The sequence below is a fragment of the Alligator mississippiensis genome, chromosome 9 (assembly GCF_030867095.1).
Source record: "Alligator mississippiensis isolate rAllMis1 chromosome 9, rAllMis1, whole genome shotgun sequence".
In the NCBI taxonomy this organism is placed as follows: domain Eukaryota; kingdom Metazoa; phylum Chordata; order Crocodylia; family Alligatoridae; genus Alligator; species Alligator mississippiensis.
In genome coordinates, this window is record NC_081832.1 from 17235548 (window position 1) to 17248950 (window position 13403).

Below are 13403 nucleotides of genomic sequence, written 5' to 3' on the forward strand. Positions count from 1 at the left end.
CCTGCGCCGAGCGCCGCGCGCCGCCGGGCCCCGCGTGGGCCGAGGGGGCGGTGGCGGCCGAGGCGGGAGCGTGGGCGCTGGGCGGGGCGGAGCGGCGCGGCGCGGGCGGAGCCGGCGCGACGGGCAGCCCGGCGGGGTCCTGCGGGCGGAGCTGAGGGGAGCGGAGCGGAGCGGAGCGGAGGGGAGGTCGCGCCATGGCGGGGAGCGCAGGTAACGGGTGCACCGGAGCTGGGGGATCGCCCCCGGGTGCTGGCGGCTTTACACGTGCGGCCGCCCCGCCTCTACCGCGGGGCAATGTCACGTGTGGCCGGGCCGCTCGGCCGCTTCCCCGAGGGAGCGGCGGGCTGTGGGGCAGGGGGCGCGGCGCTGCGCGGGGTTACGGCGCGGGGCGCCCGGCAAGCTCCTCGCCTCCCCGCAAAGGAGCGCTTCTTTGTTCACCTTGCTGCTCGGGAAGAGGAGCCATTTGAGACAGGCCGGTGCCGCCGTACTTGCCAGGCAGGATCAGCCTGCTCCTCCTCCGCCCTGCGCCGCTGCTTCTCCCAGCAGTGACACAAACTCACTTCGCGGCTGGTCCCTCTTCAGGGAAGGCAGGGACTCGCCTTGATCCAGCTTCGTTTGCACATGCAGAGATGCGGGGTGGGGGGGCTGCAGGAAGGACCCTGTCTCACAGGCCTGACTGGAGCAGGAGTCTCCCTGAGGCTTGGCCCGAACACGAATCCTTGGACGATCGGGTCCAGAGCCGTGGTTCCCAACCTTCCTGACCCAAGGCAGCCCTTGGAAACTGTCAGCTCTTAGCTTTCATCTTTTTTTTTTGCCTACAGAAAACTAATAAAGTGGTTTTCTGTTGCAAAGAACAGAGACCCCCCCACTCTGGATTTCTGTTTGAAATCTCTTCACTTACCTTGTGAATCGTGTTTGTAAAGAGTGCTAACATTATACAGCACCCTGCAGCAATTCTTGAATGGTTGCCAAGGCACCCCAGGGTGCCCTGGCATGCAATTGGGAAACAGTCGTCTAGCATTTCAGAGCCCTGGAAAGTGATCATAGTTTTAGATGGCTGCTAAAAGTCTGAGCATAGTTAGATTGGCTGGAAATATCTGAAGGAAGAAGGAGGAAAGGGAGGGGTAGAGCGGAGTAGGATGGCACGTCTCTATCCCTACAGTGTTTCACAAGCAGGTTTGGTTGTATTACAGCTGTACTGGATGTACACAGAGGTGTGTGATCCATAGGATTGACGGCTACCAACTGCTGGCTTTTCAGAGCGTTGGACTAGTACCCAGGAATTGGTGAACCTATTCCCTGCCTAAGAAAAAGTGAAAATCACTAAGTAAACTAACAGCAAATGTAGTGAAAATATTCAGTGATTAAACTTGAATTATAGCCATTCCTAAGAGGCCGGGGGGGGGGCTTTATTGATGAACCAGAAGCACCTCTTAGCATAGTTGATGTCCCAGTGGTACTACCCTTGCAGCAGCTAGGCTTCGGAAGCGAGCTCTGCCATTTCTCCTGAGTATGGGTTAGAAGTTGTAGGACACGGGCTTCTCAAAGAACATGAGGACAATCCTTGCCTGAAAGATGAATACTTGTTTTTTTCCAGCTGAGTCATGCTGATAAATGAACTCTTTTGGGGGCATGGGGGTATTGACAGGGATGGCAAAAGAACAGATGCCCCTAGAAATCATGTGTACACTTAAGAAGGCTGAAGAATCGAAAACTGAATGCCTTTGGGGAATTCTGGATATGCCAGTTTGCCCCTGATTGGGCTTGAGCTGAACCTGTCCCCCTGAGTGCCTAGCCCACTTCACTTCCTTACCAGGGGCTAGGCATCAGAACCTGTGTTTCTAGCAGCTGCAGGCCTGTTGTTTCATTTGGAGACTAGGTTGAGCTGTTCCTCATCACATTCTGACTGAGCCCTGTAGCCTGAGACAAAACCCTCTTTTAAAACAATGTCAGACAACTACGCTGTCCCAAAAGAGCTTTGGCTTCAGCCAACCTGCTCGAAGGGCTGGCGGGGGGGAGGGGGGGGAGGGATGACTAACAACGGTGCATTATAGGTGAATTGTATAGGAAAGAAACTTAACCTGAGCCCTTGAGGTGATCTGACACAGGAGCTGCAGGGACTGATGTAATAGCACAGGGCTGGGAGATTCTTCATGCAGCCTCAGGCTACTCACCTTAGTCTTTTAGTCTTATTCTATAAAACGGGGTAGCTTACACGCTTCTCAGGACAGTACGTGTGGATGGATGTTCATAAGAAACCTTGGAACAGATAAATCTGTATTTAAGTACTGAACTATTAGACAGTCCTGGTAAGGGGTGTGTGTGTGTACACACATTGTGTACATCTTCGCACACACAAAATGCATCTTATCATTGTTAACTCGGGAGTTCTCTGGTTCCTTTAAATTCCAGGGAGAGGCTCAGGTTTCCGAAAAGTTGATTAGTTGGCTGACTCTGCTGGTACACTATTGATCTTTTTTTTGTAAAGCCTTGGAAAAGCCAGATTGGGAATAGCTTCACTATATGCTAGGAAGAAGGATTCTTAAATCCACTAAGCTTTTGCATTCTTTCTGGAGCAGCACCTATTTAATTTTACTCGGTAGGATAGATGTTACCCCTAAGCATCTCCTTGGATGCTTAGTGAAAACCCACCCTGACTATCCCCAGTTGTCAGGGGTTAATGGAGTCTCAGGGTAGCCTTTTTTTCTAAAACAGGAGTATAGAATTGTGTACAGCAGGCTCAAGTGTACATGAGCTATAGCATTATGAATATCTTACAGGTAACACTGTGGTAAGTTAAACCTTTTCTGCAGCTCACAAACTTCTCAGTGAATTTATTCTGCTATCTTTGTTTTTTGAACATTTAATTGCAAAAAAAGCCAAACTGGCTAGCTGCAACTGGACAAACAAGTCATAAGGGTTTGTTTCTGTTCAGTGACTGGAGAAATGTGGCAATACATTGGCATGTAGATTTTAATAATGTCCCTGTGAAAATGTGCAGCAAACAAGCGATGTAACCACATCTGAAAGATCTGTTAATGAGCAGGCAGAAAACTATTTGTATTTGTCCAGCTCTAATGAGGTGTGGCACTGGGACCTATAAACTTGCAGGGACAGAGGGTAGGAAGCTCAAGTATATAGCTTGGAGAGAATAGAAAGGAAAGTGAATTGGAGAATGTGGGAAGCTTTTTATGTTCTTCGTGACTAAGCAGGCTGCAACATAGTAGTGCTTCGAAGGAGTCAAAGTAGTCAGTACTCTGGAAATGAGTAAGAAGGGTCGGGTAAACAAGAGTGGTTGACAAGTCAGCTGATTGGGCATGAGGGCTGGAGTACTCCCTGCAGAAGGCACTTGCATCATGCTAGCCAAGAAGCCTGAGAGCTGAATCAGAAGACAGAGGAGAACCACAGCAAGAGGTTTGGAAGAAGCAGGATGCAATTGTGAGAGGAAAAGTTTATATAGTAAGATACTGCTGAATTCTAGGTAAGAACTTGCTGTCCATGCGTGGCAATCTACTAGAGGTGCACCAGTATATTGGTCCATATATCGGCACTAGGGGTGAACCAATAGCGATTTTGGGAGCCGATACTGATAGCCAGTTTAAGGAGGCATATCAGCCAATACTGACCCGATTTCTGATACAGCTGTGTGCAGCTGGTAAATTCATTGTGGTAGAAGGGGGGTGCGTGGGGGGTGTAGATCAATGCCCCCCACGGTGAGGGAGGGGACAGGCACTGCCCAGCCTGGGTGGGGCATGGGGGGGTGGGCGGCTCCCACCACTGCTTACACCCTGGGAGGGTATGGGAGGAGTGTGTGCCCCTGGATCTGCGCTGAGCAGGGCAGGCAGGCTGTAGCTGGGGATGCACCAGGCTTTTTCAGGTAGGGGCTGAGTTCAGGGCAGGGGCTACAGGGGTGGACTGCAGCCACCCCAGATTTTGTCATAGCCCTGCTCCCAGCATCAATGCCCATCTGGTGCAGCTCTGGCTCAACACCCCACCTCCACCCATGTGCCGGGAAGAGCCGGTGCTGTGCTGGGCAGGTGTCAGCACTGGGAATGGGACTACAGTGAAATTTGGGGCAGCTGCAGCCCCATCTGTAGCCTCTACCTTAAGCTCGGCGCAGCCCTGGCTGCAGCCGCCCGCCCTGCCCCACGCAGATCCAGGGGTACGTGCCCCACCTGTGCCTTCTCAGGGTGCTCGCAGCAGTGGGAGCTGGCCCCCACAAGCCACAGCTCTGTCCCATGCCCACCCCCCCGCCCCAGCTGGACAATGCCTGCCCCCTTCCTCCCTCACCACAGGGGAGGTTGATCTGCCCCTCCCTCCCCCCTCCTCTTCCACCACAAGGACTTAAAAGCTGCACACACTACCGGCTTGTGTTCCTTGCTGCCTGAGTACTGTGCTAAGGTTGCGTGCACGCATAAACATTTATTGACCAAATTATTAGCTGTATTGGGCCGATTTCTGATACGGCCAATTTTCTTTATATTGGTACTGATCTGATGTCAGGCTGATGTATCAGTGCACCTCTAATCGGCACCAATAAGAGGAAAACTGACATTATTGACAATTGGCTTTTTCTGGCCGATAATGCTACCCATAAATGCCGCATGCAAGTGTGCAGCTGTAGCATGCAGGCAGCTGGGAATGCAGCCCAACAGCTTGGATAGCAGTGTCTGGCCAGTAAGTCTGTGGGGGTGGAAGGGTCATGAGGGGGCAGATTAAGACCCGCATGGTGAGGTGGGGAATGGGGCAGAGGCAGGCACTGCCTAGCTGGGGTGGGGCAGGACGTAGGACGAAACTAAGGAGGGCTCATCCAGTTTGGGGAGGGGCATGTGCCCCCTGGATTTGCGTTTGGGGTGAGGGCTGTGCTTGCCTCTTCCCAGGATGGGGCTGAGCCAGGGTGGCAACGGCAGTGCTGGGAGAGGGGGGCTATAGCAAACTTTGGGATGGCTGTAAACCCCACCCCCCAGCACCTCCGCCTGCCCCGAGTGCAGCCCCAGCCCAGCCACTGCCAGATAAGGGCTGGCACCCCCAGTAGGCAGCCCACCCTCACCCTGTGCACAAATCTGCATGGGGGGGCAGGGCACATGCCTCCTCTGCCTCCCTCAGGGTGTGTGCAGTGGTGGTGACCCCCTCCCTGCAGCCCCTGGAATGAGCCACCTGTGGCTCTTTCCTGCACCCTGCTCTGCCCTGACTAGGCAGCACCTGCCCCAGCCCTAGTCCCACTCCCTCCCTCACCATAGGAGCCTCAATCTGCGCCCCCATGCCCCTTCTCTTCTCCACCCCAGACTTACTGGCCCGTTGCTGCTCTCCAGGGTGCCAGACTGCATGTCAGCTATTGGATCGGTGTTGGCCGATGTGGCTGGATAATAATCAGCCATCGGTATTAGCCAAAAAAATCTTTATTTGTGCACCCTTACAGTCTACCCGTATTGGATCAAAAGCAGGAAACTGGTTTCCTGGTGGTGAAAGGAAAGAGAAAATCAGTTGGGAATTCAATGCATTTGCTGCCTCAGACTACTGTAGGGTAGTCTAGATAGACTTGGACATACCTAAAATAATCTAATTTAGATAAAGCAATTAGTGATCAGAGACTGGAAAATGAAGAGGGACTTTTTACCTCTGAGGAAATAAACAAGGTAATAAGGGTAAGAGGGCCAGTGTCCCAAGCTCCTTAAGGAAGATAGAGCAGAACAGAGTAAATCTGCTTTTTTCCGAAAATACAATGGAAAGCAGATATCCAAGGCCTGCCATACCTGGCTTGCTTTACATTGTCCTTCTCAACCCCCAAGAGAGACATCACTCATGTTAAAGATGCCTGACCGCACTCCCCATCCCCCTGGTTCTTCAGAACTGGAGGTATTCTCACTCTTAAAAAAAATAAATCTTAAATTAGTAATACTGGATTATGAAAAACAGATTATAGGCCATGTCTGTCAGTCTCACACTGAAAGCTTCCAGCACTGATTATTTACCATGAGCCCTTGTTCTAGTTTTTTCTTTCACCTTGTACTCCACATTTGGGTTTATGAATCTGAGAAATTTAATTGTTGGGGCAGTAGTTGTAGGAAGAAAAAAAAAGATACCCGCTACTCAGCACTTTTGGCTGTTTTCAGCTGGAGCAATTGGTGTAAATCTGAACACTCATGGCCAAGAGCAAAATTTTTAAGTCAAAGCAATCCCTGTTGAAAATGCTTTGATTTTGCAGCTGGGTATAGAGAATGCTGCCTCAAACTACAGACTGCTAAAAAGTGTCATTAAAAAAAATAATAGTGTATTGTGAGGTGATTGCATCTCTGAAACTAAGCTAGGTCAACATTTGGGTAAGGCATTTTAGGAACATCCAGCACTGGAGTTTGTAGACCTTATGTCTGTGGTTTTGCCTTAACTAGGATTTTAAGGCATAAAGTAGATTATGTTAGTTACTTCCATTTAACATCACAGTTGCCTTAAATTCTAGTTCTGCATCCAAAATCTGGAATCTGTGGAGACCTGGTGTCCTACCCTGATACTGGTTCTGACTTCTGGAGGAAACCCAAAATAAAATTCCTGAAACCTTGTGATTTAGAAAAATCCTGTGATATTGCTAAGGGCAGGTCTTTTAACTTTTCCCATAGCTCACTTTTAACTTAAAACACCCTACATAACATCTACATCCCTGGTGCAGTTCCAGTTCACTCCCTGTCCAAAGCTGTTGAGCAGTGCTTGGTGCTTTTGGTTGCTGCATTTCACCCTGCAGGTGGCTGCATGCAAGTTGGTAGACTAATCTACCAGGTGGTGGAGGAGAAACCATGCTTCAGTCACATGCACAGACCACGTTCATGCGGTCAGGGCTGTCTTTTAAATCTTGGTTTCTTTGTTAAAGCACCTCAAGAGTTTCACCGCATTGCTGGTCTTAGCTCTTCTTCATAGCTTTGCTGCTCTAGCCCATGGAGGTTTCTCACCAGTTTGTGCCCACTCCTGTTAGATGTCTCCTTAGCTGCCAGATGGAAAGTCCTTTCCTCAACTGCTACTTTGTGTAAGAGGCAACAAAGCCATATGTGATCTCCTGCAGGTACATACACCTACAGCTTTCAGTCTTGAAAGGCCAGGAGCTGAAGCTCTAGTGTCCTGATCCACTGCATTTCTGTGGTGGACATAATGATCCTTGCCTGTTATTTCCGTAGTGATTTTTTTAAGTTTGCAGAGCATTTGGATGAAAGTTTCTACACAGAAAACAATAAGATCTGTCTTGTGCATTTGAGAACTATTGTGTAGCGGGATTAAAGTGGGGGCTGCAGAGCACTGGCTCACTACAATTGTGTTGCTGTCTGCTGTCATGCTGCATCTTTGACTAGACAGGAAGGAAAATAAAGGGTTGTCTGTGTGTGTTCATGCATATGGTGGGAAGTGGGGATTTAGCTGCCTGCCTCTCCTGAGACCTGTCAGGCCAGGTTGTTCCTCTGAAAACTTACCCCTGGCAGGAATTAAGGAGCACTTGCATTCTGCAGTGCCTTTCATCTGGGGATCTTAAAGGTTAATAGACCTCACACTCCTGCAAAATAAGCAAGGTTTAGCCTGTGTCACTGACAGGGAAACTGGCACAGGTCAAGACTTGCCCAGAGAGACAAGTGAGTCACTGAAGCTGGAATAAAAACCCAGGAGTCCAGTTCGTTCTTCTTGGCTCGCCCTGCTGGACTATTGCAGCTTAAAACAAATGTCTCAGTAATTACAAAGCCAGAAAAAAAGCTCATTAACTTTACTGACAAAACAAACTCCAGCTCCCCACTCTGTCTGCTGAAGGATTCTCCCTTTCCTCTCCCTGCTGCAGTAAGAGAAACACAGCATACTTTGTATTTCAGCACAGTGATCTGCTGTCTAATCACAGATGGGGGACACACTTTCACTGCTGGTAAGGTAGATCCTCTCACAGATAGCACAGGAAAAGTAATGCATGAGGCAGGAATGTGCTTCCAGCTTTCATCAGTGTACCAGGTACCTAAATAAGACTTACAACATCACAGTCTCTATTATGACTTCACTGCTCATGGCAGGAAGCAGTTTGTGATTCTGTTTGGACTCTGCCATACAATCTGTTATTTCTTCACTTCCTTCCCAAAGTCAGGAAACCTCGTCCAGCTTCAGCCAAGGAATGTTTGTTGGTTTGTCTTCTCAGTTCTTTGTCCCACCAGCCTCCTGGCACCCAGCAGGTCTAATCCAGGCAGACTTAGCTTGGTCCTTCATCTTTCTGACAGAACATCATGCAGTTCAGCATGTGAAAAGAGGAGGATCTTTAGCCATCAACCAGAGGGGCTGTTTGCTTAGTGTTGATACCAGAACCTGTGGCATCTTCCCTCAGATGACAGGTTTGGCCTGATTTCAAACATGTCCCCTGTCCCTTTGTTGGTTGCCACTATCCTTGGCAGTGCTGTACATACATGGTAGTTACTTGTGGGATGAAAAGAACTGTGTAAATCTAAGCTCTTCTCATGGACTGCCTCTCAGAGTCTCATTTTCCTTCTTTTTATCATCCCTATACATTTTCTCAGTGTGATACTAGGTTGAGTATCCAGGCTGGGGTGCCCTGATCCCAGCTCTGAGACCTGGGGTAAATTTCATCAACTGCTCAGAGAGATGCTGGGGCCAGCAGATAGCCTTAGATCTTGTCTCACCTGCATATCATCGGCATGTAGTTCCATCTTGCACCTCTTCTCCATTCCCTCATATGTAAAATGAAGATAAGTGCTTTGGAATGTACTTGGAGGTCCTCAGATGGAACAGGTCATGCAGGCCTAAGTACTTTAGCTTCAGCTACTTGGATCACTTGCTGTAGCTGCTGCCAGTCTATTAAGGGGAGAAGTGTAATTTCTGGTCTGCCAGTCAGCCACCCCTCTCATTGGCTCTCTTGTCAAAACATGCTGCTTCAATACATTGTATAAGGACAGGCCAAACAAGGGTATCCCATGGTTAAACGCTGCCATTTTGAGACTGCCCTGGATCCGATCTGATCTGACACTGTCAAGCTGGGACTGTAAATCCTTCAGGCTTTGTAGCATGCGCACTGTCAGCATTCAAGAGTAGCTTTCCATGATTGAATTTATTGTTGGCTTCCCATGCTCTCTGCTCACAGAATGGTATCGGGTGGGTGTACTCCATATTCAGTTGGGTGTTGATTTAATGGGTCTGTGTGTGGGGGAGAAAGTGGGACACAGCTCAACACCCCAGTGTTTCAGCAATGAGTACAAGCACTGAAGAGGCATCTGCTTTCTCTGATTCTCCTGCTTTGGCCTTTTCATTCAATAGTACAAGAAACCACTGTGGGTAATTAATTGATTGGGCTTCACTCCTGTCTTGTGCTCTTTGCTCCACTTTTTTTTTTTTTTTGCAGCCCCAGGTCCTGAAATTGGCTTTGGGTTTGCTTCTCCTGGGGAAAAGAAAAAGTAGCGCTACTAAGGTAAACCTTGTAGAATCCTCTCGTTGCAGGGCCAAGTAAGAAGTCAAGTGGTAAAAAGTGAGATTTGCCCCTCATCCCACACTTGTCAATCTTTCTACTACTTGTTACATGCCATCAACCATATGCTGAGCTGCTTTTCCAGCTGGGCCTGTTTGATAGACGCGATTTCCCCTTTGGGAGCAAAATTAGGTTCCATCAACCATTCTTTGCCTTCCGTTGCTTTCCATGCAGCAGCTGCAAGATCACCTCTGCACACTGCACTTGCTTACATGCCTTCCTAATCTCTCTGGACATTTTCAGTTGAGTGTGCACATTAGGAGGAAAACAAGCTGCTGCATCTTCACTGTGTAACAAGCTTTCCCTCCAACCTTCCATACTGCACTAAGCGAGAGGTGCTGTTTACTGCTGTTCTGGAAGGTGGGGCAGTGACACATGAATACTTGTGTTTGTGCTCTACACTTCTCCTTCCCCAAAATTGGAGACTTCATCCACCTCTGTTATGACAGGGATGCAACCTTGCCCTACCTCTTGTCTTACGTACTAGATAATGACATTTTTGCCATTTCCCTGGGGAGCCTCACATCCTAACGTTGAAACCTGCAGCCAGGCCCTATTCCCCGTTTGGTATCTGAAAACTCAGAGTGCAATCTTATTCCTGTTTGAGTCCCCAAGAAAGCATCAATGCATCTACTTCTGTGAATGCCTTCACTTCAGCCTTAAGACTGAATCATAAAAGATGGCAACAAGGAGGAAGAGGAGAATCCACCCATCTTTCAAGTTCATGATTTGTCAGGGACTCTAGCAGGGTAGAATAGTACTGGTTGTAGATACCCAACAGGTGGAACAGCATCAGGTGCTTCATGCTGAAATGGACAAAGTACAGAATTTGGGGAGCAAAGTGACTGTATGAAAAGACCTGTGTTTGACCTGTTTGGCACATACCCAGAACCTGAGTGTGACTGTTCCCCTTCTCTCTCTCTCTCTCTCTCTCTCTCAGCTTTATCTTCACATTACAGAACAGCCTTGTGGATCCTACCTGCCTGAAGATTTGGTGGACCACTTTCCAGAAGCATTTCTGATTGCTGCTGTCCTTGGGTCCTGGACTGCCAGACACTATGTACTGCCTTCAGTGGTTACTGCCTGTTCTCCTCATCCCCAAGCCCCTCAATCCAGCCTTGTGGTTCAGTCACTCGATGTTCATGGGCTTCTATCTGCTGAGTTTCCTCCTGGAGCGGAAGCCTTGCACAATTTGTGCCTTGGTTTTCCTGGCAGCCTTGTTCCTCATCTGCTATAGTTGCTGGGGGAACTGCTTCTTGTACCACTGCACTGGCTCTCAACTGCCTGCATCAGCTCATGATCCCAGCATAGTTGGTACCTAAACAAGTCTCTCAGCCTGCCGACGACTCCGGTTTTGCTTTTAAAGAGGGGGGTTGGGGGCAGGAGGGATTGTGAGGCATGCGGCTGGAGTACAAGCAGCCTGTGTTCTGTAATGTATGTGTGGACTAGAGCGGTAAATTCCTGACCAGCCCTCCCATTTTACCTGTGAAGTTTGACTTGTTTACTGTGTGAACTCTGGCATCACCAACTGCTTTTAGAAGCAGAACAGCCCTATCTTTTTCTTCCTGTGTTGTTGGGAATGAACACCAGCCCTTCCAGCTGAGGTCTGGTGGAAGAAGGAGCTGTCACCCTGTCTAGTTCTTGCATGGTGGTGGAGTTCTGCTGTGTCTCTCTTGCTTATCTGTGTATGGCCATGGCGGTCTGTCCTAGGGCTTTGAGCTCACCAGATCTGCCAAAGCAGCCACAGGAGTCTCTCCATCTCGCTCTCTGCAGGGCATCAGGCTTTCTCGCCCTGCTGATCAAGGGAACTCAGCAGCTAACAGACGGATGCAGCCAAAAATTGTGGAGCCAGAGGCCGTTGAGTCATCTCCTCCTGCTCAGCATGCCAAATCCAAGCGTCTGCACTGCCCAAGTGCTTTCTGAACTACTTACATGCTCCTCAGTCACAGCTTAAAAACCCTCAGTTGTCATGATGCTTTTACAGCACTTTTCGCAGGCATCATACTCCCTTCCTGGCTTGCCACGATTTGCTGTGGCTTTGATTGCTGGGATCCGAACGCATGCTCTGCTGTGGTGTTTGGGGTTGTGTAAAGTTGGCACTCCCAGCTGGACAGGCTAGGAGACTATGGGGGGGGGGAGGGAGGGATAATGATGTGAGGTGCTGCGGTTCAAAACAGCAAATGGTTGCAGTCATTTAAATGACAGTGTTTTCAGGCCAGGGATGACTGTGCATTTTCTATTATTAAAAGCAAGCCAGTTGCCAGGGTCCCTGCCTAGAGGTTGGGGGGAGGAACAGATGGCTAGTGGGAAGTGCCTGGGTCAACTTCTTCCTTTGGCAGGAGGTTTTGATGTGCCCTGAGTGGCACCTGCTGCACAGCTTTCTTTCCCACCCCCACAGTTCCTGGAGCTGCCAGGGGAACAGTCCTCCTTGCAGCACAAGGCAATCACTTGTGAGAAATTTAACCAGTTCTTGAAAAAACAAAAGAACACACTGGCTCTAAAGCATCCAGGTGACTGTTCTGTTTGCCATCCATTTGTCTCCACACATGCTTCTCCTCATGGAGAGCAGCAGGAATAGCTGCTGTTATCTCCCAAGGAAGTAGAAATTCAAATTGTACAACTTCCAGAGCATTTGGTTTGTTCATTGCACAGCTGTTCAAGATGTTTAATAAAGCTTTATAAACTTTGGTCTATGGACTTGTGCCAGTTGTGATGCATCCACTGCCCCTGGACTAAGGCATCTGGCTGAGTCAACTTTCTGTTCCTCCACATCCTTTTCTGAGGACAAGCCAAAGCAGGCCCACAAGAATACTGGAGTCTGAACCAATGCCACGTTTGTTTGCACTATTTGCTTATTCTGGAACACAGAGTGCCTGACACTGACCCTTCTTCCCGTTCAGTTAAAAGGGATTTAGGCACAGATTGTAAAACCTACTTCTGATTTTTAAATGTGGCCCTGAGGCCTGGTTCAAGTGGCAGGGCCAAACTCACAGCCACCTACCCTTGCAGCTGGAAGTCTAAAACTAAGGACTCCAGTACACTGGCAGAAATTAGACCTGTGTTTCAATAGCACCAGTGGAAGAAGCTGTAGCATCTCCAGCAGTTGCATATGTTTTCACATAGGGCTCATTGAGAAGAAGAGGCAATGCCTGAATCCATCTCCCCTGCTTTGCTGTGCAGCTGTCATTTGACAGAAATGAGACTGAGTTAATCCCTGGATGCAGCTTAATGCAGACATGCCATCAGAGCTGTTTGAGAAAAGGTGTATGAGGTTTGTCTCAGCACTGTTCTTCCAGGTGAGCTCTTTGATGATGCAGCCTAGGACTCTGAAGTAGAAGGCTAGGACAGTGCCTTCATTGTACCAAGTACAACATACTTTGCCTTTTGCATTTTGAAATTGTTTTCTAAAAAAGCCAGACCCTTCTGCCCCCTTTTTTGTTAAGCAGTTAATGTGCATCAGAATACTTGCCCAATGATTTGCAACCCATATAAGAGCAAGAAAGAAACCTTACATAGCTAAGGGAAGTTGCTTGTAATGCAGCTTGTCTGCCACTGCTGCAAATCAGAGACAAGGAAGGGAGCAGCTCATAGTTAAATACAGAGCAGAGGGATATAAAAGGAGACAGGAACTAGAAGTTCAGGGATTACATAGAGGCTAAGCCACAGCCTCATTACTTAGTGATCTGTGTGAAATGAGTGGAGAGCCTCCCCTGTTCTTCACCAACTTGTCTCCGCTTGGAATGCTTGACAGCCTCTACCAGTGAGGCAGGGGCTAGTACTTTTGTCCCCACCCAGAGGATGGCCCCTCACAGTTGAAGCATATTGGCAGGGCAACAAAGAGGAGTTTGCTAAACCTTTGTCCTGTGAGCAGAGGGCACCAGCACACTCTGGCACCTGATCCTAGCACCACATTCTC

At 48.9% G+C, this 13403-nt stretch overlaps 1 protein-coding gene and 1 long non-coding RNA gene across 3 annotated transcripts in view; one reads left to right on the plus strand and one right to left on the minus strand.

The window, feature by feature from the left end:
• LOC109282476 (uncharacterized) overlaps positions 1-497 on the minus strand; it is a 31826-nt gene extending 31329 nt beyond the window's left edge. Inside the window, exon 1 of the long non-coding RNA XR_009464328.1 lies at positions 439-497. This is a non-coding gene — a long non-coding RNA (uncharacterized LOC109282476). The remainder of the gene's footprint in view (positions 1-438) is intronic.
• Positions 104-12180, plus strand: BLCAP (BLCAP apoptosis inducing factor). 2 transcript variants are annotated; one of them, XM_019484601.2, is made up of 3 exons: positions 194-210; positions 9365-9430; positions 10428-12180. In XM_019484601.2, exon 3 carries the CDS (start codon positions 10546-10548, stop codon positions 10807-10809), a length of 264 nt encoding a protein of 87 aa, XP_019340146.1. In that variant the 5' UTR covers positions 194-210; positions 9365-9430; positions 10428-10545; the 3' UTR covers positions 10810-12180. The 2 variants fall into 2 exon arrangements, with proteins under 2 accessions (XP_006275847.1, XP_019340146.1); XM_006275785.4 differs by lacking the exon at positions 9365-9430 and having other exon boundaries at positions 104-210.
• Positions 12181-13403: the final 1223 nt, after the last annotated feature.